The sequence below is a fragment of the Polyodon spathula genome, chromosome 8, assembly GCF_017654505.1.
Source record: "Polyodon spathula isolate WHYD16114869_AA chromosome 8, ASM1765450v1, whole genome shotgun sequence".
Taxonomy (NCBI): Eukaryota; Metazoa; Chordata; class Actinopteri; order Acipenseriformes; family Polyodontidae; genus Polyodon; species Polyodon spathula.
In genome coordinates, this window is record NC_054541.1 from 11,258,656 (window position 1) to 11,285,666 (window position 27,011).

At 37.5% G+C, this 27,011-nt stretch overlaps 1 protein-coding gene across 1 annotated transcript; it reads left to right on the forward strand.

Annotated features, from left to right (window-relative positions):
* The first annotated feature begins 374 nt into the window (after positions 1-374).
* tgm2b (transglutaminase 2b) lies at positions 375-13,437 on the forward strand. Its single transcript, XM_041256763.1, has 13 exons — positions 375-590; positions 4,681-4,860; positions 6,803-7,030; positions 7,481-7,599; positions 8,108-8,236; positions 8,423-8,597; positions 8,711-8,846; positions 9,533-9,636; positions 10,028-10,267; positions 10,623-10,898; positions 11,124-11,284; positions 11,739-11,875; positions 11,990-13,437. Exons 1-13 carry the CDS (start codon positions 584-586, stop codon positions 12,135-12,137), a joined length of 2,040 nt encoding a protein of 679 aa, XP_041112697.1. The 5' UTR covers positions 375-583; the 3' UTR covers positions 12,138-13,437.
* Positions 13,438-27,011: the final 13,574 nt, after the last annotated feature.

A 27,011-nucleotide genomic window follows, 5' to 3' on the forward strand; every position in this document is an offset into this window, starting at 1 on the left:
TGTATTGCAACACATTGGCTAAGTATGCCAACTGCCTTTTAAGAATGCCTGGAAATCATTTATATTCTTAGTCAGATTCTTAATTCAGAGAGTATGTGATTCCATTGTGCAAACACTGGGGTTCCAAAGCTACCCCACCCCCCTCCACCCCCCAAATCACTGATATAATGTAACCACATCCTAGCTTGTGTTACATTGTATTTTTGTTATGAGAACAATACTCCTAATGCTGCTAATGCAGTTGTCAGGTCTATTCACTAGTGGGCACTGTTCCTATTCGGGATAACTAAAAGTAGGAGAATAACATATTCAAAAAAAAAAAAAAAAAAAAAAAAAAGTAATTTTCCAGGAAACAGGAGAGAACAGTGACAGGGCTGGCCAGGTGCTCTTGGAAGAAGTTGGTTGATGCATTTATCGGATTTCAATGGGCTGTATAAATCTGAGAGCCCAGTGACGTGTTTGAGTCAAGCTATAAATGACTGGATCCAGCAGTCCAGCACCCACATTGTCCTGCAAGGTACAGGAGCAGAAGTAGCCTACAGTGGTTCAGCACAAACAGTTCAATCACCCTCGGATAACAGCAATGGCAGGTGAGTAAACTAAAGACTTGCTGTTCTTGAAAACGCATTAAATCAGTTTTAAATGATAATACACGAATTTTAAGGTTATACAAAGTTTTTGCATGTTACACAGTAATAATCTGTTTGCAGCTGTTGGAAAATATTTAAATAAGTTATAAATAGCGATCTTTATATGTAGCGGGACAGCGTGCAATAATGCCGGCGCTGTTTATTTGTGGTCTTTCTTTCAGCTCTGCTATGTAGTTAACTAAAACCAACTTTTGCACATTATAATATAAATAAATAATATAATTCAAACGTGTGGTTAATATATTTGTTTTGTTTGAGTGTAATAAAAACAAGAAAACGCGATGTGACCGTTTTGTTATGGATATGCTTATTTTCCCGTTAAAATTACATTGGGAACGATTTTAAGGAGGCAGAAATCAACAATATCTGAAGAATGTTTAAAGAGCCAAAGGGTTGTGGGAAGCACGTTGTTTCTAAATTCCCATGAGTCTAAAAACAGGGGTATTTTGTATACATTTTTAATTATGAAGATTGAAACATTTAAAGCAGCCTAGGACTGTGCGTTGTTATGCGAGAAGCAGGGATTCATTGTGAAGAGGAATACACAACAAGACTGATGCCACCAATATAGCATATACCAGAAGACACTAAAAGAAACTAAGTTCATTTGGCTAAATGGGGTACTCAGCTATTTTAGTCACCGTTTCTAATAATAATAATAATAATAATAATAATAATAATAATAATAATAATAATAATAATAATAATAATAATAATAATAATAATAATTGTGCAACAAGCATGTTTGGTATTATAGAAAAGGGTTTCAAAATATGTAAACTACACTTGTTTGTATGTCAGTGATTGCTTATTAGGATTTTTTTTTTCAATACAATGTAAACTCTGCAGTGGAATATCAGTTTATTAATTCTGCACTATTATGACTTTTTTTTAATACAATGTAAACTCTGCAGTGGAATATCAGTGTATTAATGTATCAATGTACTCTTATGCAGTTTACAATTTGGTCTGGAAACACAGATACTGTAAAAGACAAATACTTGCTGAATTACTGCAAAGAAATTCTCTAAAAATATTTTAGCTCACACAAAAGTGGCATTTAAAATAATAAGGAAAGCTATCTGTAATGGCAGCTGCCAAATCTTTAAAAACTGGTCCATTAAAAACGCCAAACCTGTGGAACTGAATGAATTAAACACAAAACAGAGTGTTTTATGTAAAACAGAAACATATAGGAAAAGGTTTTAAAGGTGGGTTTAATGTGTTAATATGTTATTGAAAGGCAAACTATAACTATCTAATATGGATTGCCAGGCAAGTGTCTCGAACAGTATTGTATAGATCAGCCAAATCCGGCCCGCAGACAGGTGTCGTCTGGCTCACGGATGCCTCCTGCCAGGGCTGAACAGAAGTTTAATTGTTACTGCAAGGGGGCTGTCATATGAACTTCATGTATTTCTTGCGAGTAAGCAGAAAGTTAAGTGTTTTTCACTATTGATTCCAAAGTACATGTTGTTGTGATACATTTATGCCTCGCTATGGTAGTGGAATCCTCATTTGATAGACAGGAACGCAGAATAACATAAAACACCATTCAAAAGTAGCATATATGCTTTTATTTTAAATACTTCATTGTGTTAGGTTAAATTTAATGAGAAAATGACAGTTGCAAGTCTCCAGCTCTGCGGCCGCCCTCAGGTCATTTTGCCCTTCGTTAAATGTTGACAACTGGTATAGATCATTCAGGGCTGAATTTAGTTCAAAAATACTTTGAGAGTGAGACAGCTAAGGGAAAATGTTACAAACTAGATACAGAGGCAACAGAACTGAATTGTAAAATAAATAAAATGTACAAAACCACAAATCCATTTTAAGGTATTTTTCCAACAACTTTCAATACAGGCATATATACAATTTAGATGATTTATTGCCATATTAAGTGCAAATTAGCAAGAAATGTTATGTACTGTAGACATTTTATTGACGATTATAAATGGCCACTCTACGTGTATAATTCTTTGCTAAGGTCTAAACTGCTGAATGTGAGCTGCCTTCAGCAGGATTTGGTGTTCTTAATATTTATTTAAACATTAGCCCTGCCAAAAAAAAAAAAAAAAAAACAATTTATAATGCAATCTGCAATGTTTTGAATTTAAATTGTTTAGCATTTCTCTCCCAACTTTTACCCTGGTTTGCCATGTTTATTAATACCATAGCTATACAAAGCTTGCTTATATTATGCTTTCACTGTGCTTTATTACTGTGTTTTTACTGTGATAAATGGGTTAATCAGTCCAGTTGCAGTGCTGTAATCCTATCCACCAAAGTGCCTGCAGCTTCTATTCCCAACAATTAAGCCCCCCCACCCCCCCGAGTAGGTACCCTAAAAACGTCAGCTGCAAATCCAATGAACCCCAGGGGAGTTGCATTCGCAGCCCCAGGATTAAAGCATTCAATCAACGCAGATTCCTCTGGTCTTTCCAACACCACACTAGATAACATCTCTCCCATGCCTTCATTTTCTAGTTAAAATTGGACCTTAAAACCCAGCCTTATCAGGCAATGTGAAATGTGAGCCTTCACAACTTGTGTCCTGAAGAACTGAAAGATGTTATTACAGCAGAATTGTTATTATTATTTTATTTATTTATTTACCCCAAAAAGTAAAGTTTAGGGTCGTTTTTCTCTCAAGTTTCACAGAAATGGTATTTACAGCTTTACAAACTGCAGTGTGCTAGTGGCACAGCAAGGAATAACTTTGCTATCGCCCCCCAATGTTTTACAATGTTTTTATTTGGTGAAAATACAGTCAGAGTACAACATAGCGTAAATGGACTGACTGATACTGGGGGGAGAAAAAAAGGTGCTGGCTGGATATTGATAGAAGAGGCTACTTAGCCATTGTGTTGATACTCTATCACCGGGATCCTTTGCTTTGCATTGATTTGCAGACTTTTGGGAGGACAAATGGAAACAGCAGCTTTTCACAAAGTTGGAGTGCTACTCAAATTTAGCAACTCAAAATAAGAGAACTACCTTGTGCCAAACAATGAAGTACCTTGACAATAGTCCAGAGCATTCACCTGCATTTGGAGTCTATTGATACTTTTCCATGAACTACTGCAGTGCTAGAGGCTCCAGTCGTATTTAGAGAACAGTGTGATGGTTATCATGGACTACTATGCACTTTGCTGAAGGTCTTCATCCATCAAGTTACCTGTGGAGCTGACAGGGTGATCATATCCAGACCAGAGAATCAAAGAGAGTATCTTTTCTATTTTTGGTTACGCTCTCAAACAATTACTGAGACAATGGCTATGAACACTGTTGCTACTACAGCTCCAAATGCACAGTTGCTTTTGGTTAATAAAACATAAAACTATACTGACATACACAACACTGAAATGCAATTATATATCGTGAAGGGTTGCACATCATTTCAAACAGGTTGTATTGAACCGTTCAAGTCTTTGAATATAGTCATTAAAAACATTCAGTTTCTATACCTAGCACTAGTTGCTAGCACTGGCAGGAACATGGGGATTGGAAATGGATTGACTGTAAAATATAAAAGCCCTTCTGTTAAGCAAGAGTTTCCTTGACTTTACAGCTTTTGAATTCCTGCTTTTGACTGGCATCACTGGCATATGCGCAGACCCAGAAAAAATAATATTGCATGTTTGTGCAAAGCTTGAGGAGGCAGGATTCAAAATAGCGTTAATACTAAGCAGAGTGGACACGGAAGAGCGTCGGTCACAGTTTTATTTATGAATATAACCCACTAATGTGCCTATGTAACGAGGCACTTTCTCTGGAACACACAGCATCTCCTGATGAGTGGCTTCCATCATGATTACTTAGGAATGTTTTTTTTTCCCCAACAACAGCACAGTAATGCTGCACAGATGTTAACTAATCCCCTTGCGCATTCCTGTGGCTGAGTTCGTTACAAGCACCTCAAGGTGTTTTAGATGAGATGGGTCTTATTGGTAAATTCTGCCCCCAAAAAAAGTCTAGAAGTCCCTATGATGCCCATAACTGGCGCGGTTCTTTCTGCTCTGGTTTATAGCTCTGGACATTGAGAGGTGCGAGTTGAAAAGCGAGATCAACAACTTCGATCATCGAACGTACCTGAATGGCACAGATCGGCTGATCGTGAGGAGGGGCCAGCCTTTCATCATCACCCTGCACCTCCGCTCTGGGCAATTCCAGCCTGGCGCGACCACCTTCAGCTTTGTCATTGAGACAGGTAACCTTTCACTGTACTGCAAAAGCTCAAATTAAAAAGGAGACCTTTTTTAAAAATAAGCTTTTCAGTTATGTAGCTTTTTAAAATGTAGAACACATGTTGTAGCAGCATTTTAACTGTAAACATATCTCCACCTACCACATTTTCTTTTCTTAAAACCTAGAATATGAAGGTCAGAATGAGCTAAAAACTATGAAAAAAAAAACTGTTTAAAAAAAAAAAAAAAAAAAAATTGTTTCCTGAGTACAAACACACACACACACATATATAGATATATATATATACTATATATATATATATATATATATATATATATATATATATATATATATATATATATATATATATATATATATATATATATATATATATATATATATATATATATATATATATATATATATAATCCCCCTATGTGTGTGTTTGCACTCAGGAAACAATATGCAGCCCAACTGATACCCCAGTCTCAGTGGAAAATAAGTATAAACACTTAGCTTAGCTTCCACCAGAAAGGCTTGAACTGTAAACATCAAGACCCAGTGAGAATAGTCCTTTAGTTTATCAGATAACACAAGCTGGAATGCTTCCAAGTGCTTTTTTTTCTGGACCGCTTCGAAGATTAAGGTGAACACAGTGGAACACTGCCTGCCCTCCCACTTTTGTCTTAAAAAAAACGTACAATTTAATCAAAAAGCTTGAACTCATACATTACTGTTCAGGAAACCCATCAGGAAGTTTAATAGAACACATCTGAGCTTGTTATTTATAGACTGTGGCTTATCAAGCTCGTAGTAAAACCTAGAATGGGTGAATCTGCTATGCAACAGGAGTCTTATTTCCATCCTTGCATATGTTGGCTTCTTTAATACATTTAGGTGTTCTTGACATTTGTCAGCTGTTAATGCCATAAAACAAAAAGTGATTTGTGAATGGGCACTACAGACGGCATGAAGCAGCAACAAGCATAATGCCATGAGAATGGTAAACCATTGGGTCAGAAAGCTTGATGACTTCATAGAAAGTGAAGTGTATGCTGGCTCCACTTGCAGATAAACAAGGCAGTATACTGTTAGCCATCAAAAATGTAACATTGCATTGTTGCTCAGCTGAGAATTGTAAACCCACCGATTAGCCATAAATGGTTATCACTGTAGCCCTGGAATGTATTTGTTCAGCTAATAATAGTTAATGTCATCTTTGTTTAACTGTTTTTTGACATTTAGTATTACAAGAACTCAAGAAGGTTATGATTTAACACTATCCCGCTCTATAAAACACTTGCATCATTTCCTGTGTTTCTTTCCAGTAATACTATGTTCAAATTCAGTCAGGAACTCTCAAATTCACTGACTTGTCAGTTCTCTGTTAATTAAAATGGTGACGTTTTCCTTAAGCAGGCTGGCTAGCCTAGACTTCCAACATAAATAAACAATGCTGCCAGCCTCAATGTACAGCACTGTGTCCAACATTAGAAAAAGACTGGAAAAAAGTATTGTGTAGGTGGTGGATCTTGATAGATTTTCCTATATGATCCCCCAATGTCAGTGCTGGAATATCGGTATTCTATATGAATGGATTTTACTTATTTTTATTTTCTACAGCAAGTCTCCAGACCCTGGAGGAAACAATGAAGGAAATGCTTATGCAAAACCACAATTTTTTTTAAATAAATTTTGTACAAATTTCTTGAATATTTTTTTCACATGGAAGATGTGGGGTAGGATGTGTAGATAAATGAAAAAAAAAAAAAAAACTTTAATGCATTTTAATTCCAGGCTATAAGGCAACAAAAGGTGAACATTTTGAAAAGGGGGTGCAGACTTTCTATAAGCACTGTACAAATAGATTAGATATTTTCACAGGTTCTCTTACTGAAATATTATTAGAAACAGTGATTCTTTTTTTTTTTTTTTTTTTTTTTTTTTCTGCCTCAACTCTGCAGGCCCCCACCCGTGTGATTCAGCCGGCACCAAGGCAGAGTTCTCCCTCTTGGACAAGGTCAATATGAACCAGTGGAGTGCGGCTGTGTCCTCCCAAGCGGGCAACACCGTGTCCCTGTCCATCTGTTCCCCGCCTGACGCCAGGATTGGCCGCTACTCGCTGACAATGACACAGGGTGGCAGCACCCGGCTCGGAGACTTCATCCTGCTCTTTAACCCCTGGTGCCCAGGTAGCATTCTTTTCTAGTTTGGTAGAGGCGCAGCCTTTTTTAATTAGACAGTGCGCGTTCATTTTAAAATGTGAAAGTAGGTTTAGCATCAGCTTATGCCGCTGGCAAAGGTGAGTTAACAGACAGAGCATTTACAGAGTGGAGCGGCATTGGCTACTGAAGATTACTGTGTAGTGAGCCAAGAATGTTCTGGTAACTTAACACTGACACCTCAGAACCCTCTCAGAATTATACTGGAAGCCAGTGGAAATTTGGTGGGCTGGATATGTGGGCAGTGTATTGTTAAAGAGCTGACGTTTCAATAGAGATGATTTCAGCAGGCCAAGCAGAAGAGCATTACTGTACATTAATCAACACAGCACACACACACACACACACAATATACAAGCACAAAGCTTTCAGCAGAAACATGTTGTCTACTACTTCGCTTTCTGCTGTTTTTATCTACAGGTGATTCTGTGTACATGGAGGACGAGGAAGAGCTCAAAGAGTATGTGTTGAGTCAGGATGGACTGATCTTCCGCGGAACTGAAAAACACATTACACAGTGTGCCTGGAACTTCGGACAGGTAATAGGGTTAGACAGCACGATGTAGGCACACCAGTAACTTGCTTTGTTGTTGATCATTCTGGTCACGCTTCATTTCAAGTCGTAATAACATAATTAAAATTGCCCAAAGGAAGATCTGCCTTTCCTCACTAATTTATTTTGCTTTCTGACCTCGGAAATCAATACATGGGTTTAAAAAAAGAGCGTTTTCGGATTAAACTGGTGTGGTTAGGCCAAATATACTAGTTTGTGCACTGGTGTGTGTTTGCTTGACTTGCCTACTGAAACATAAAATGTATTACTGAAGTTTGTTATTACTCACAATAAACTTATTTGTGAAATATTTTTTAAAAAATCATTAAATAAATGATGCATACCACAATTCATATTAAACCTTGACAAGCTTTTAAAAATAATCCAGCAACCAGTCTAGTTTTCAAATATGACTGTTCCAAGAACACATCTTTAGGTTGAATTTAGGTCTTTCTGTTCACTAGGATCTGCATTTCTGTTTCCACCTTGTCTAGTTTGAACCGGGCATCCTGGATGCTTGCCTGCAGCTGTTGGACGTGAACCCTAAATTCCTTAGAAACGCAGACCAGGACTGCTCCAAAAGAAATGACCCGGTCTATGTGAGCAGGGTGGTGAGCGCAATGGTGAGTAACACATTGAACGCACTCAGTGTTCTCCAACAGATCTCTGATCTGGTACCATCACAACAAGACCCAAAACAGACCCAAAGCAGCGTAGTACAAGTGGCATGTGTTCCTATCAGTGTTACTTTCTACTGTTTCTTGTGAGATGGAAGCCAGTGGAATGCAGGTGTGATTTATTGTTTCCAGATAAACTGCAATGATGATAAGGGGGTGCTGGCTGGTAAGTGGGATGACTACTCTGATGGGATAAGCCCGATGAGCTGGAATGGCAGCGTGGAGATTCTCCGGAACTGGTCTGGGTCAGCCTGCCAGCCAGTCAGGTACGGCCAGTGCTGGGTGTTCGCTGCAGTCGGCTGTACAGGTACGGTGTTTTTATTACCGGTGCTATGCATCAGATTCCTGATAAACCATGATAAAAATACCATTTCTAACTGACAGTGATATTTTTATGGCATGTTCCAATCTGACTCACAGTTCTTCGAGCTCTGGGGATCCCCAGTCGCGTGATCACAAACTTCCTGTCTGCCCATGACAGCAACAGCAACTTGATCATTGAGCGCTACTATGATGAAAACGGGACCGTAATCCAAAAAAGTCGAGATTCTATTTGGTAAGAATCCCAAAAGTATAATAACATAGATAGACAGATTATCAAAGCTTTTCACTCTAAATCATTAGCATGAAAAAAGAAAGTTACAACTACATTAAAATTGAAGACTACTTTTGTTTTCCTTCATGAAGTGATGATGTAAAGAGCTTTGGGAATGAAGCACACAGTCCTGGATTTATAAAACATTTTGCTAAATGTTTATCCACTTTCTATTTCATGTAGCTTGTACTGTCAATGTAATTCCTTCTGAATGCTCATCCTTATTACTCAATGCTTACACTGCATGTGGAACACACTATCAAAATATTTACGTTAAAGTTCAACACAAGTCACAGTTGTACAATTAACTGTGACTTGTGTTGAACTTTAACGTAAATATTTTGATAGCCATAGACATGGTCTACATTGATATAGAAGCAGGAAAGATCCATATGGAGAGCTGTCCTGGAAGAACTTTAACCCACATTTTAATTTCTTTTAGCATATACTTGCTTCATTTTAGCAACCGAATGCAATTTCTGAAAACTGAAATGTTTGTGGTTTGTCAAGTTTATCCACCACATGTTTTTTTAGGTCCCCTACTGAACCATCTGAGCCACTAGTGTACCCATAGCACTTTTTAGCTTTAGAAGACCCTACAATACAGTGAAAGTTGTTTCACCCCGACCCCCTCACTCCCAATGCAGGAACTTCCACTGCTGGGTAGAGTCCTGGATGACCCGCCCAGACCTCAAACCAGGGTTTGATGGATGGCAGGCAAGTGACCCGACCCCCCAGGAGAGAAGTGAAGGTAATGTTTTAGCTCCACTTTATCCAATCAGGACAGGTTCAGTTTCCCTGAACATCCCAGAAACAAAAAGCAAGACAGATTTTATCGTTCGAATTACAAGGCTGTAGTTTTCTGAATAGCTGGCTGAAAAAAAGAGAAGGATAAAAATGTGAGTACGATGGCTCTGGCCAGAGGTCACACAGTGAGAATTAATGCTACAGTCCTAACTGCTCCTGGGTCGTTTCCTGATAAGCTTGTCTATAACATATTTGTAAAAAAATGCAGTGTCACATTTTATATAAGAAGCACACAAAGTCTTTGATACAGTCTTTGTTTTACATTGTATAGCGGTACACTGTTACTTTCAATACAGTCTATCAGCCGCTGCAAATCCTGTTCTCTCTCTCTCTAGGAGTTTTCTGCTGTGGGCCCATCTCAGTAAAAGCAATAAAGGAAGGAGAGCTGACCTTCAAGTACGACGCCCCCTTTGTGTTTGCGGAGGTCAATGCTGATGTGGTGTGCTGGATGCAGCGCAAAGACGGCAGCCAGGAGAAGTTGAATTTCTCTAATCGGGTGGGCCAGCGCATCAGCACAAAGAGCGTGGGCAAAGACACCAGAGAGGACATCACACATTTATACAAGTACCCTGAGGGTAAGGGGCAGCACAAACCAAGATGGCAGTGTCACAGAATTTCCTCCAAATTCATCCTCAAAAATGCTAATGCTAAACACTTTATAATGGTTTAATATAAATTTTATATTTACACAGTTGTCGTTATCTTATAATTATATAAATTAGTTATTCAGCTGTGACTTCAATCAGGTGCAACCAACCACAAACTACTCTTTTACAGGGTTACTATGGCTAACTGTTTACCATATCTTCTACTTCCCCATACATTCCTGCACATGCCTTAATCAATCATTTGCCAGAGCAACTCTATTTATGCCAATGTCACTTCCAGCAAGCTGTTTTTGCATTACCAACACATTTCACTCTACACCAGACTCTGAGGAGGAGAGGCGTGTGTTTGAGAAAGCCAACCACCAAAACAAGCTGCTGAAACCTCAGCCCGCACCAGGGCTGCACCTCAAGATCAAGGTGACAGAGGACATGAGGAATGGGTGCGACTTCGATGTCTATGCAGTTATCACCAACAACACACCCAAGCCCAAGCTGTGCCGCCTGATGTTCTGTGCCCGTGCTGCCCGCTACAATGGCAGCGTGGGGGAAGAGTGTGGCATGAAGGACCTGCTCAATGTGCAGATCCCACCTAATGAAGGTGAGGTCCACTGCAATATTCTCCCCAAAAGATAGACTATTTTGAAACCTCCAGCTCCAACTTTTTTTTTTTTTGTTTCATTACATATAAATTTTTATTTAAAGGTTTTTTTTTTTTTTTTTTTACTATGAGTGGGATAGATTGGTACCATATCAAGTCTCATGTTTGTTTTACATGCTGACAAGACCTTGCCTGTGAAATTGAAGTGATTTTCTTTGATTTCAGTGAAGCAGATACCCCTAAGACTAAATTATAACAAGTACTGCGAAGCCATAACAGGGGACAACCTCATCAAGCTGGTAGCTCTTCTCATTGACTTTGAAACCAAGGATGCTGTGTTGGCAGTAAGGGACATTTATCTGGAGAACCCTGAGATTAAAGTCAAGGTAAATACCCACACCCAGATTCAACTTGAAGTATGAGCATTTGGAGATTCCTGGATAAACGCTGTCCCTATTTGCAAAACTTTACTATTTTGAAGAATGTTAATTTCCAACAAATTTCAGAGAGGTTGGGAGGTTTATTAATTATTTAAAACAGCAGTTAATATAAGAGAACATTTAGAACGACTTCATTAAAACCCATTTTCTCAGAAAATAAAAACACTTATCTTTTTTTACACTGGGAAAAGTCATCAGTATGAAGCTATTAGCAAGCCTGGACTGCATGGTGATATCAGTGACTGCAGTATCAGTGCAATGATAGTATCACTCTCACGATGTGGCCCATCTTCAAGTCTCAAGACACTGAATAAGGTCCTTCTAATTCGTTATGTTATTAAAATGTCTGCTTTGCTGGCCCTTCAAGGTATAAGCCTGTAGTTTGTTTGTTTCTTTTCAGGTACTGGGTGAACCGAAAGTGAACCGCAAGCTGGCTGCGGAGATCACATTAAAGAACCCCCTGTCTGAGCCTCTGCAAGGCTGTTTGTTCTGTGTGGAGGGGGCCAACCTCACTGATGGAAATGCAATCCAAGAACCGTAAGTTACCTCCAAGACAGAAATGCAGGACTGTGCCACGCAGTGAGATATCTCTAAACGGTCATTTGGCTTGCCATAGTGAATTAAGTAATATTTGTATTTTTCTCTTTTTAGCATTGCATCGGTCAGCCCTGGCCAGGAGGCCAAGGTGAAAGTGTACTTCACCCCAAAGCAGCCAGGGCTCAGGAAGCTGGTTGTGGATTTCAACAGCAACAAGCTGCATGATGTCAAGGGTTACAAGAACATCATCATCGGCAAATAGGCCATCAGCCGCAAGACGTGAAGGAGAGAGGGGGCGCTAAACTCTGAACCAAATCACAAAACTCCCTAAACTTTCAGAAACAAGAGGGGTGGCATTTTGTATGTTTTGTTCTGAAGCAAATTTGTGATATTTACAACCAGGGTAAAAATGTTAAGAAACAAAAGTTTTGATTTGGTCAAGCAATACCCACCAGGCTATGTATTTAAAATTGCTGCCAGGCTATCATGTAACAGCAACAGTGGTCATACTGCGAACCTCAGCAAGCTTGTAAAACTATTTCAACAGTGTGTGTGTTGCCCAACCTATATCTAAGTGTTTAACTCATCTAGAATCAATATGCACCATTATACCTTGTTTATTTGATTATGGGTGTGTTTTTTATTTCATTATTATTCTTGTACCGGAAATGGTTCATGCAGTTAATCATACATAAACAGTGTACATTTTGATGGTTGTTTTCAAAATATGTTAAGTGAATATTGTGTAAATGTATTAAATTTTACAAATGTCACTAGTATTAAATCTGCTTTTTAAAAATCTAATCGTAAATGCATGTTCTTTTTTTCTCTTAAGTGTTCTGAGAAGTAAACGTTTCAGTGCTTGTGGGTTCAGACGCAAGTTTTTTTTGTTCAGACATTTTATTTTGTCTTTAGCTTCATGTGAAGTGTCTTCTTTAGTCTCTTTGTGACAGGAGTGCTCTAGCACTGGCATTGAGAATTGATGCCAATAAGGATATGTTTGTATATTTTATATCCCCTGCTGTAGATGTGAAAGAAAGAATTTCAAATGGAAGCATAACAAAACCAGAATGATGACCTTTGACTGTTTTTTATTTTTTATGTTTTTCACTGTACATTGTGAACTTTTAACGTTTTAAAATGTTGGATAACGAACTGCCTTTTGAAAGATACATAGTTCTGTTTTTGCTGTAATCTTTAGAGTATAAAAACCAAACTTTTTTCATGTTTAGTTCAATCAAGAAGAAACTTTTTCTGGTACATTTCAATCTGTACTGATTCAGTGTGTCTTAAATGTTAAAAATCGATCAAGTAACCGAGCGTCCTCTAATAAAACACTTGTGTGCTGTATAAAAATGAAAAGGAAATATGTTACTATGACTATCAAAGCCCTGGCCTGACAGTCATTGCAACATAAACTCAGTCTTGTCCTTCAAGTGTTGTCAAATTGTTGACCCAAAAATGTAATATGAATTCCTTAGCATGCATTTGATTTGAGGTGCTCCAGAAAAAAAAGTAAATGGGCTCAAAATGTCTGACTTTGCATATATTTTTTATATATATATATATATATATATTGCATTATATTACAGCTTTAAATATATCAAATAAAAATAAACATCTGCATTTTAAAAACTTGTTTTAAATTCAATTTTTTTTTTAAATTGATCCCGAACAATGTGAGAGGGTAGCTAATGTGAGAGGGTAGTTAATGTGAGAGGGTACCTAATGTGAGAGGGTAGTTAAGGAGAATTGGGTGGTGGAGATTTTTTTTTTTTTTTTTTTTCATTTTCTTGATTACAACAGTCACAAAATCAAACACTCAATTAAAACACAGATGCAAGAAATAAAAATGATGGAGTTTACAGTAAATGAGGAGCACCAGAATCTGAACAGTCCATCTGAATCACACAACAATCATTGCTGAGCGACCATGTAACACGATACTAAAAAGTTCATTTCAGTGACACAGCACCACATGCTGCAGAGTATGTTTTATATTTGAAAGCTGAAGCACAAAATTAAGCTAAAAGTTTGGAGATAAAAACAAGCAGTTGTTGGCTAAGCTTCCATCAGAGATCTTGAATCTTGTTAAATAATATGTTTGCTTTTTTTAGATTTACAAATTCTTCATAATAATCAACTCTAGGGTCGGGGATAATAATGAAGCTTTCTGCATAACTTATCTTTACACCATAACTACTCGATACTTTTAAAACACACACAATAATTACAATGTATTTAAAATGTTACATTATTTAATTCATGTACAACAAAAATGCATGATGGAAAACATTTTAATCCCACCCTCACAATCTTAGAATTGTGTGTCAAGTACATGTGCAGTTGTATGTACATGTTGTTAATGCACCTGCATTTTGAAGAGTAACCCATAGCCACTTAATCCAGCTGCATTACCTCAAGCTCAGTAACCTAGATCATTTTTCATAAAATCAGACAACCTGCTGGAATTTACAAAATAAACTTCAGAGAGTCAATAAGATAACGTGGCAGACACAGGCAACGTTTGTATCTAGGTTTTCCATTTTTGGAATTCTCTGGGGAACAATCCAATCCAGATGTTTGGCAGCTCAGCATAGGCAGGAGTTGGGCCAGCTGGCACTGTCATATCATGTGTGCACGTGAGGTGTGTTTGAAAAACTACAGGGAGAGCTCCCATGGCATGCTTCGGCACAGTGCCAGGCTGTAGAAGTGCCATGGTGCCTCACTTTTCATGAGCAAAACATTTTCAAGAACCAAAATAATGTTGTGTCTAAATAAAGGTGTGGTACAGAGTATGCCAACAGTTCTGCTGGATTTCTTCAGATAGTAACGTGGAATGTTAATGATTAACCGGTCGTATTTATTTTGCAACTTTCATGCAGCTTAGAGACTTAACACCTAGGTGATAGTTGGTCATTGTGCATGTCTTTTTTTATTGGAAAACTTATGCAGTTCCTAATGAAGGTGGTAAGAGGATCACCTTCTCCCCTTCTATGGAACACTATGTTATTTCAATTCTTAAATAATTTTTCGTGAGAATCAAACAGCTCTGGTCAACAGTTTTACAATAATACCGATGAATGTATTAAAGTCGATAACTCTGAGCTTTTACAAATAGTGTTCCACAGATAATCAACACTTAATCTTGACACAGTATGGCTGGAATCCTTGCGTAGTGGGAAAACTACAAATGGTTGCAACCAGAGTTGTACTGTACACTAGTGGTCACCACTGCTGGTTTTTAAAACTCTCAGGTTGTATCACAGAAATGGAACTACCCAAGAACCTTACATTTCACATACAACCCTGTGCTCATAACCATTAGCAGAATTTAAAAGTGGTACTGATACAATTCTAATCAAGGTCAAAGAAAAGGCCTCCATCTCCAGTACAATAGAAGGTGATCAGAATATATTTCTGCTATTAGACTTCCACACCAACAATGAAATAATAACTGGCATTATAAAAACACACCCTGTCATATCCCCCACAAAAGCATTCTTGGTAAGCACTCATATAGGTTGTGGTAGTTGGGAAATTCCTTTATGAGGCAGTCAAGTAATTTGTTTAATTTGCTACAGTCCATCTGTGGTATTGTGGCCTATGAAAAAAAAAAACCCTGTATATTTGGTCCTTTCTAAAACACACAAATACAAGTGATCAGGGCTCATAAAACATGTTTTGTTGCTGTATCCATTTTAAAGTGTTTCAAAAGTTTATAGATATATTACTTGAACTGTAAACTTTACTTTAAAGTGGTTTTTTTTTTTTTTAATTTTGGAACCTATAAGACTGGGAACTGTACCACCTAAAATAAACATTTCATTGTTGTTAATCTTGCAGTGGTTATGACAATTTGGGCCACTATGTGAATATGATGTGATATAGGGTTTGTTGAAATTGGATGGAATGAAGTCCTTGAGGGTATGCCAGAATAGTTTCTTTCATTTGGTTGACTTCATCTACCTTGTTATAGCAACAACAAAAGAATTAAAGCTGTGGCCTCAGAGTTGAGGGTCAAAAGGTGGAAGTTCATCTACTGCACAATGTTCCATGCTGACGTTAGCTGGGAGAAAAAAAAAAAAAGAAGTGAAACTGGTGGGAAGAAAATTGTGGTCTGGTGGTTGGAGAACTAAGAATCATGGGTGCTGACGCACAGACAGAATACTTGGGTCAAAGCTAGACACCAAGTGTAGGTCAGTTTCGAGATGTTTCCAATGCAAAAAAGCATTTATAAAAACTCTTTATGCAGAGATGTCACTCCACCTAAGTCACCACCATACAAGGTAGTTGAGGAACTTTTGTCTGTGTTCTAAACTCAGAAACATTGGGTCATGCATTCTGAACCCAGAGCTGGTTGTTGGAGGTGCCATGCTGCTGTCCTGCTTGTGTCTTGTATAGATCCTTGCAGTGTTTGAAATAATATTATACATATCCTCATTAGTTTGTAGGAAAAGTCAAGTACAGTAGATAAGAAGGGATGCACTTTAAGATCCAACTGCTACCAATCTTAATAAGACTGCCCTAAAATGTATCAACCCACGCTATTGCCTTCATTATCTTTTGTCATGATTGATCTTTTGAAAGTTATGCAAGATAAGACATTCCTTACTGTTAGAGTTCAAATCACACGCACAGACACTGCTTTACTAATACAGTATATCATTTTTACAAGCTGCACAAAGTAGCTTTAGCACAGCTAAAATAACATACTTGCAGCTTAACATAACTGTGTAGGTGTTTGGAGTATATTGTATTCATCTGAGGATAGTTGGGTGTCATCAGTGTTTTTTGACAAATGTCGAAACGTTTCAGTTAGTATTACTACATATTCTGCCATTGAGTGGTTTATAGTTCTGGATGAACAAGAAGACCTTTTGCAATAATCATTACAAATAAATACGAGTGCCCTATCTAAATGAACTACTGTACTAGAAGTTATTTGCTTGTTTGGGGCACATGTTTGCATCAGATACCGTGTTTCAGCATGCAAGTTGTAAAATACATCTGTAGAAACCAAGACAATAAAAAGGACACTTACCCAAGCCACATCCCAAATGGATATCATGTTTTGGAAAAAAAAGAAAGAAACTATAACAATCACAGAGAAAAGCATGTAGTGAGCCATCTGGAAACCAAAACAAGGAAGATCCTTTCCAAAATAAAGTGCTGGATCTTTGTAGAGCTTGATTAAAACTGTTTGTTACCAGAATTTGAAAATAACCAGAGCTTGCGAAACTGAGCAACCTAGAATTTCTTTGTTGTAATTCAGCAGTCCCGATGAACAATACACTGCTTTAGTCAATTATTATTATTATTATTATTATTATTATTATTATTATTAATCTGCCGTACTTTGACACCTACACAACAAACATGTTTTGTGGTGTGTACCATCCACCACAACCTCAGGTAACCAAGGTTGGTTCCCAGTTCTCCCACAGCAATTGGATATTGTGCAGAGGAACCAAGAAGTTCACATTTTTGATTGGTTCATCTCTTGTCTTGAAAGGCTTCTCTTAAAGAAATAATGTCATTGCTTTGCACATGTGCTTCATCTGGTTGTGGAAAAAGATGGCAATTACAGAATCAAAGCACAGTGCGCTTACAAGGCCATTTAATGGGATACATGACTGCACATGTGCAAGAGGAGCTTGACTCTGACTTCAGAATTTGGATCAGCGCACCCCCAGCCAAAGTAATTCCACTCAGGAAAATGTGGGATAAAGTTGTAATAAATGGGAGTTTAAACTTTATTTAAGATAGCCTGGACAGCTTGAACCAATAATCAATATCTGTTTCTAACTTAAAAAGGAAGTATTCTCCTATCCTTGGCGATTTTAGTAGTGTCTACTGTTCCCAAGACAAACAACCAGCCTGTTCCAGACAACTGCTTTATTCTGACTGGTAATTTTCAAAGCGCCAGATAAAAATCCATCTGCTGTCCCATGTCAATGAGTGGTCAACTGCAAGGAATTACAGTAAGTCAGACCCCAAGTGAAATGAGGCATGTCTGGTATTTTATTATTATTATTGCTGCTGGCTGGTCTAGAAAGACGTTTTACAGATTCATCTGGGCGAATGTTGGTTTACTGTTGTATTAATTGCATTGTTATTTAGCATATTACCAATGTTGAATCTAAACTGGGATGTGTAGAGGAACGGCATATTCCATGTACTAAGAATACTAAGCGTATGTAAACTTATTGACTCCTGTAGCTCTGTTCTGGATATTTCAGAATACCATGTATACAATCCATAGCATTAAAAAAAGCCTTTAAAACAGGCATCATAGTTCTCTTTTCTAGAGGGGGAAACACCTATACTGTACATAGCTACAGGAAAGGGATATTAATAATTGTGCACAACACTTTACGCTACAGTATGTCACAAGAATTCGTTTTTTGGTGTAGTCAAGGCACCATTGTGCAATTTTTTTTTGAGTCAAGGCACCATTGTGCAATCTAGTGAACAAAGTCTTCTTATTATGTGCAATAACCACAAAATACATGCAAGAAATTGCATTGCTTTGTCATCTTTATTAGGCTCTACAATGGAGCCAGGACTTTAACTACTCAGCCAGAAAGGTCTGCCTTCCATATGGAGGAGTGGAGAGGCATATTGGAAACTTTTGCTTATAATTTCGGGACAATGAAATAGAAGGCTTGGAATGGTTGGTTTTGAACTCTAACCACTTTTATAAAACATCAGAATGCCGACTTCATTAGCTTTCTTGCTTTTGTGTGTTAAAGAAACTGCAGACCGTGCATAATATACACTGAACAAAAATATAAACGCAGCATGTGAAGTGTTGGTCCCATTTTTCATGAGCTGAAATAAAAGGTCCCAGAAATTTTCCATACTCACAAAAAGCTTATTTCTCTCAAATTTTGTGCACGAATTTGTTTACATCCCTGTTAGTGAGCATTTCTCCTTTGCCAAAATAATCCATCCACCTGACAGGTGTGGCATATCAAGAAGCTGATTAAACAGCATGATCATTACAAAGGTGCACCTTGTGCTGTCAACAATAAAAGGCCACTCTAAAATGTGCAGTTTTGTCACACAACACAATTCCACAGATGTCTCAAGTTTTGAGAGAGCGTGCGATTTCACTGTGCCTCCCTCAGTACAAGCTTTACCATCATTCACTTGTGTGAAACTATAACCAGCTGGAGTGCTAGATATGGTCAGTAATGTCATGCATCGTTGAAGCTCACATTAACAATTGTGTGTGTAGGATCAGGCCTGCTCTCATCACATTCCTGTGCAAGAGCAAAGCCTCCAAGATAAACCGTTCGGCACTGACTGTGACTACCTCAGAGAGCTGGAATTCAGCCCACCTCTGCCTCCCCCTATCTACCCTCCTTTTAGAGATCTCTTTATCAAGGGTGCCATTGATCAGTTAGAAACTCTATCCTTCACTGTCTACCAACACAAAGATCCTCCTGGAACAGTCTCTGTTGGCCCAGTCATGAGGAATGTCTTATTTTTTTATTGGGTGTTAACTGCAGGTGAAACGATGTACAAATATGTAACCTATTTCAGTGTGCTCAGCACAGTGCTATGAATACATTTGTATAACTTCCTTCCTACAATAAAATACTGATAGCTTGCTCTTTGAGCGCCCAATATTATATGTATATATATATATATATATATATATATATATATATATATATATATAGAGAGAGAGAGAGAGAGAGAGAGAGAGAGAGAGAGAGAGAGAAGAGAGAGAGAGAGAGAGATTTGTTTTTTCATTCATTCACCGTATCCATACCTTTTCAAATTATCAGCTAGTAGTATGTTGTCACGCCGAGCCCAAAGACAATGAACCAGACTTACATTAGGTCTCATGGGGTATAATGCTGAACTGTTTATATTCCCCGATTAGCATTACAAGAGCCAATCAACATGAAAGCACAAAATGGGCGGAGCTCATTTACATACAAAATCCAAATTTAACTGGCCTCCTACCCAGTCCCTGATTATTATACTGGGTGGGCCCAACTCTTGTCTTCAGTGATCACATACAGAGTAGTAACTCAATTGCAATACAATATAATACAGTTACAGTTCCAGAAGCTTCCAGTCCTCCAGGTACACACGCAGGCAGATACGATGACAGTAGCGGCGCCAATAGAAATCCCTCTGCAGTGAAGCTAACATGCTTTAATGGAAATGGAAGACTCAAACTCAAAATTGGTATTTTTGTTTCATGTTTCATAGATTCTTGGAGACTCAGAGCTTCTGATGACAGAGGCTTCTCTGTGATGCAACTGTTTCCTGTCCCTGCTTGTAGAGTATTGCATGCTATGGATAAAATATATTAGGTCATTATTCAAATATGGGATCAAAACATGGCTATAAATTAACAAAAGTAGGTGATGAGTAACATTGTGGCATACATACCTTTCAAGGAGAAATCTTTAGCAATGTCTTTACTTGCAAAAATATGTGATGATTTGCAAAACTGAAAAAATATATATCTTATAGTTCCAGACAATATCAAAACACAAATTCCAGACATTAACACACTAAACACACACCCTGCTGCAAATACAGTCCCACACAATGGCTGAGTGCAGCTGCGAAACTTCAGTACTTTCTTAAAATCAAGCTTGTTTCTTGCACATTTGTAGATTGGGAGTTCCACAGCCATTTGTTAAGAGAGCTGCACACTGAAGTGTATCCAGTACAACAGCTTCTCTATTTCAAACTAGCGGTACACAAAAACTTCCTACTGATTTCCTAATCACAGCAAGCTCTCCATGCCGTCACATCCATGTCAAAAAGCTATTCAAACTACTTTGCTTTACAGACAGAAAGGGGAAGATACAAAACACAGATAAGTTTCACTGTAGACAGTGTATATCAGAATTATAAAACCAGCTGGTGGTCTTTAAAATTAAGACAATAGGAAAGCACACATAGACTGATGTCTTTCCATTATTAGAAGAAACAAAATCTGCACATGCTGCAGGAATGCCTACTCTGCCTGCAGCAGTAATTTGTTCCAGCCGTCCTGATTGTGACCTGTTCCTTCCAACTCAATAACATCTCCACCCTGCCATGGCCAGCACAAAGCTCCCTCTAATGGGTCTTCAAACAGCAAAGCTACTGTGGGACAAACAAGACCTTTTTTTAAGGAAACATGATGAAAAGAAAGATGACAGCATCCAATAGCCCAGTCACTAACACTCGTTCAGAGTTGCGGGCTCAAACATGGACTTGCAGGGATAGAAATAAGACTCCTATTCCATAGCAGTGTCAACCATTCCAGGTTTTTACTAAGAGCTTGATTAGCCAGTGTGTAGGTAACACAATCACATGTGTTCTATTAAACTCATAGAAAAACCTGGAATGGATCAAACTGCTATACAATGGGAGTCTTATTTCCATGCCCGACTTGTACTGGAGCACTGTGTTGTTAAAAAGAGCCACATTTGTAAATTTAATATGTAAGCATACTTTTCTGTGGATCAAGGTATGTCCTTTTACGTAAGCTGCCTAGTTAATAGTTGGATCAATGATTCATTGTATCCTTAAGTACGTAATAAACACCACACTGAAATAAATTGCTGCAGTATAAGCAAACATACACTATATTTGTTTGTGCATTTTATAAAGCTTTTTCAGTTTAGCCAGACTGCCTTTGCCAGCATGTTTTATATGCTGAAAGGTGTACATTGAGAAACTCAAAAAAGCCTGTACCTTTATGGATGAAACCTGGAAGCCTTGCCAAGCCAAGCAAGACCTCACAGTGTTATTTAACTGGGTATCATAACAGCTCTTTGCAAATAATTAAAGCTGCAGTGCCTCACAACCATGTTTAGAGTTACTGTCCATGTGTTTTACTGTCTGCAGTACTGTTACTGCACTCTACTTTACATTAAGGCTAACTTTATTAGGGGCAATTAAAGGGTTAGTCTGAATGAATAAATATCTGGCATGTAGTCGGTAAACAGTAAAGAGCAGTAAATACTGAAAACCAATAGCCGAGGAGAAAAAATAAAATAAAAACAAAGCAATTTCACTGGTCTAACTGATACAGGAAAGTATAGTAAGCACAGAAAAAGCAAAGTGAAAGTGTTGTAAAGCACAGCGAATGCACGGTTTATACACGGTAACAGTGGTAACACTGTTTAAAAAAACTCAACAAAGTACTGTTGTTTATTTATAAACCCACAGTCGCTGAGCACTTGGAGGAGTGCAATGTTATCAAAAGCTGGCTGCAATTTACAACTTTTTTTTAAACATGCTGCCCTTTAGCACACAGCCTGCAAGAAGACAGCAGTTAATACTGTGCTTCTCTTGGCAATAGCTGTGTGGTAAACTTTTATAAGGGTACGTTTACAATGCAAGTATTAAAGCACTGATAACCAAGGCTTTGAAATCCAGTTTATTGCCTGTCTCCTGTATGTGCTAAATGTTGAATCACTGCCTAATGACCTGGGTCTCCCACTTTCAGCCTTGTCAGATCAATCTACACTGCTATCCATCACTGGGGAGAAAGCAAGCCTGAGAACACGCATTTAAAAGTCAGTTATTAATAGGTGGGAACAGGAGAGAGACATTTGACAGGAATTAACCTCTTAATCTCTGCCCATTTTTTTACATTGTTTAGAACAGAGCAACCTCATAAATCTGCAACTACCTCGCTTTCAAACAGAACAAAGCTAAGAATTAGTTACAGGCTGAATGGTGTTTAATATCAGAAACAGATGATCCCTGATGTAGATGGGACCCAATCCAAGAATCTCAAGTGTCAGATTCCAGATGCAGGGGAGCAGTATGAGGCGACTTATTGTAAAGAATGAAATGGTTTACTTACAGTAAGTTTCTTTGAAACCGATGTGCAGTATGGTGATGTAGTCTGCATGTATTCCAGATGGATTCCATTGAATAACAAACCAGTCAGTCAAGTGAGAGACAGCAAATGTGCTTTAAAACATATGCAGTGGCATTGCAAGTATTTTAAATACCTGAATTAACGAGATTTAGTTTGGGCAAGGATCCAGCAGAACAGAACAGTGAGTCCTAAACTAGACCGTCACAAAAGGCAGCATGTGAACAATGAAGTCTTCACCTTGCGAAGGCCAACAAAAGACAACAAATTAAATGGTTTCAGTGACTTAAATGGAAATAGAATCATACAAAAATGAAGAGGAGGCATGGTTAACTGGTCTGCTGTTTTGAATTATGTTTCTCATGTGACTGAACCTTTAGTTTGTTATTATCTATCAAGTGGAATTACACTGCAACAGATCAAAAACATTCAAAAGTTGATGTTGACTGATTCCGAGAGCAACGCAATTCAAGAAAAATTGGAGATATCCCCCCCCCCCAGAAGACCTCTTCACAGGTCTTCAGTGTTGAAAGTTATACAATTCCTTAGAATTAGAATTAATAAGCACATTATTGCAAGTTTATCTTGAGTTGAGCAACCAGAGTCAATAGTATAATATTACAAAACCATTCAAACATAAATCTATTCAAACAATACTGATTAGCAAGTGTGTGATTCAGAGCCAGAGTGCTTGAGACACATTCCGCAGATTAACTCTACAGGACATGACCAGACAGCACAGTAACTGGAAATGGTTCTGTGCAAACTTTCACTAAATGCATAATTTTATATTCATATTACTGTTTCACGACGTGATAACCCTCTTCTGCAAATTGATTTTTGTCAGTCGTTTGCTGACGTCTACAACTGCCATACTCCACACGTTTGAACTGCAGTAGAAGGACAATTTCTATTTCACACTTTTTTTAAGCATGCATTGTTAGAAAGACCTATCAGTATAGGACATCTGCAAAGCAATAATATGACTGTTAATGTGATACCTTAATAGTGTTTTACTGTGCAGATTCGTTTTGTGCACAAATGAAACCAAACTGAGCTTTAATAAGACGAGAGAAACGGAATGAATGTAAAGCTGAAAAAAGGCCACACACATTAAACGAATTAGAAATGGATGATCTGGACAAAAAGGCTGTAATTGCACATATTGTGTAACTTATTATAGTAATGCAAACATCTGCCACACAGAACTTGTATAATCATTGATGGTATTTTATTGAATATTCTACTGTGTCACGCCTCCAGAACATATATACATAGAATGGCTAAAGAAGATAACACTTACAGCACACCCATGGAATGTAGGCAATCTGTTTCAAGGAATTTACAAGTATTAAATTAATAACTATAACCTCAGGGACAACGATAAGCAGCCCAAGTCATGCATGGACGCAAAGTATCATATGTACAGTAAATGCAATACTGTGTGTTCCAGTTTACCATACGGGAAACATCTTCATTGTACACTGGTGCAAAATCATTATCGGATATGTATTGCAATCTCATATTAACATGACGCTCAAGAATGAAAGAATGACAGAACGGTCTTTGTGCACATTCTAGAATACCATGATATAGCCAGCATAATGTGCTAGCCATTGGGTGCGTTAAGTAACTGAGCTGCTCAGCTGTACCTACGTTTGAATGACAGAATTGTTCCTTCACAAAATCACTTAATTCCTAATGCATTCATCGTTTTTCCCTGTCGTGTTTAGTAAAGATATAATTTCACGAGCCACCACCAAAGTGAATCTGTACCCCGCTACATTTCACTCCTCTGTGCAAACTGCAACTGTTTAATTGGCTGGGAAACCAGGGTCAGATGCTGTCAATAGCAGATTGATAGGTTCAACTCTCAAGTTTTTCGAGAAATGTAAATGTATTCAACTTTTCAGCATGTGTCTGGTATTTTACAAAAAAATATTACAAAATGTGTTTAAATATACAGTAGGCCTACTTGGTCTGTTATACAGTGTTTTTCACAGATAAAACACAATGCAATTTATTTGAATTAATATTTAAGATTTTGAGAACAGTAATAATGAAATTGCATAATGAAATAACGTATGCATATTGAGTAGTTTTTAAAATATATTGCTGTTAGCCTGTATTTTATCACAATAGCTGTTGGAGTGATGTTATTGTAATTATACTAAACATTCAAGTCTGCCCAGCACTAATGCAAAGGAATTGTTGTTGGCATAACATCAGGTCCATTAAGACTTGCGTCGAATAGAATGTTCTGTTTTTCATTTAGCAAATTCCAATGTTTTTGTTTGCGCATTGATTGAAGTGTGCTATGCCACACACATTTGAACTGGCTGAATTGGAAATATTGATTAATGATTAATCAATGTAAGTTATGGCATTTGTATAACACATTACCATGTACAATAAACCCACTAAATGCATGCAGTTTAGTGTTTTGAAAGACACGTTCAAACTATTCTCCCCCTTCAGGCACTCCCAGTTGCATGTACAAACTCTGTATTGATAGCACCTCAAAAAGAGCTTATTCATTTCCTGAGTATAGGCCACATACCATAACAATGAAGCAGTTCACTTGTAACGGACGTCTTCTGTAGATACTGTACTTGGAAGATGCAGGGACTTAATCCCATAGAATATAGTCCTGACTCAATAATTACACCGTGTAACAATTTATTTATATTTATTTATTTTGTTTCTGGGTAGTAAGTGTTATTTCCTAATTGCTTATGCCTCAAAAGTATAGAAAATGGTTATTATTCCCCACAAACTTTTGTGAAAAATTTTCCAGTGAGAAAACGAGCAAATTTGTGTCTTTTCGTTCACAATCCGAATTTCGAATCCAAATTAACATGTAAATTTACAGTATAATCGTAAATCTCGAAAAACTACTCACTTCTAAATTTTTTGTAGTCATTTTTGTATTACTTTTGTACAAATACATGTTAATTTGGATTCATTTCTTGTTTTTTTCTGACTTTATGTGAACGAAAAGACACAAATTTGCCCATTTTCTCATTGGAAATAGTGATATTTTGAAATTTACCTGTCCTGGTCACAAAAGCAAAGTTTGTGTGGAATAATAGCCATTTTCTATACTTTTGAGGCATAAGCAATTAGGAAATAACACTTACTACCCAGGAACAAAAATTGTATTACATAGTGTTATCTCTAATATTTAAAATAAGAGAACATGCAAATAGATTTCTCGATTACCTCCTGGGTGGTGATACTGCACCTGTCTTTTTTTTTTTTTTTTTTGGTTAAGCTATTAAATTAGAGTACAGTCAATGTGTTGGCATTACTTGAACAATAAAACAAACCAATTGCACTCTTATTCCTTCATGATTCAGCTGACCCAAATAATAATAATAATAATAATAATAATAATAATATAATTATTATTATTATTATTATTATTATTATTAATTGTGCCAAATTGTGTGGTGGGTTTGTGATGTAGACTTATGTCCACTGGAGGAATAAACCGAGTTCTGAGTTGACCCTAGGCCTCCAGAAATGAGAGACATGATGTGTTTTATGCTATGCTTAGCTACATGATCCTATCTGGTCTGTTACAGGCATTCAGTCAGGGAACAGAATTTACAAAATCTGAAGTCTCTGTTATTATTCCAGCCATACACTGCTCATGTGCACACAATTCACTCGTACTCAACATCATAACAGAACAAAAACATCTAACACTGGTGTTCTTGAAAACAAAGCCAACATTTGTCTGCAGCTGTTCACAAAGTTGCACCTATTGCAGATCATACAGATCTCCTACTGTCTGTGTGTGTGTGTGTGTGTGTGTGTGTGTGTGTGTGTGTGTGTGTGTGTGTATATATATATATATATATATATATATATATATATATATATATATATATATATATATATACACACACATACATACATACAGTAATGTGCAAAAGTTTTGAGCAGGTGTGAAAAAATGCTGTAAAGTAAGAATGCTTTCAAAAATAGACATGTTAATAGTTTATATTTATCAGTTAACAAAATGTAAAGTGAGTGAACAGAAGAAAAATCTACATCAAATCCATATTTGGTGTGACCACCCTTCGCCTTCAAAACAGCATCAATTCTTCTAGTTACACTTGCACACAGTTTTTGAAGGAACTCGGCAGGTAGGTTGGCCCAAACATCTTGGATAACTAACCACAGTTCTTCTGTGGATTTAGGCAGCCTCAGTTGCTTCTCTCTCTTCATATAATCCCAGACAGACTCGATGATGTTGAGATCAGGGCTCTGTGGGGG

Bases quoted from the DNA above. Each gene is read 5' to 3' on its own strand.
- tgm2b (XM_041256763.1), top strand. The intron at 8,598-8,710 runs GTACGGTGTTTT...TCTGACTCACAG, and splicing joins CGCTGCAGTCGGCTGTACAG to TTCTTCGAGCTCTGGGGATC. The intron at 9,637-10,027 runs GTAATGTTTTAG...CTCTCTCTCTAG, and splicing joins CCCCCAGGAGAGAAGTGAAG to GAGTTTTCTGCTGTGGGCCC.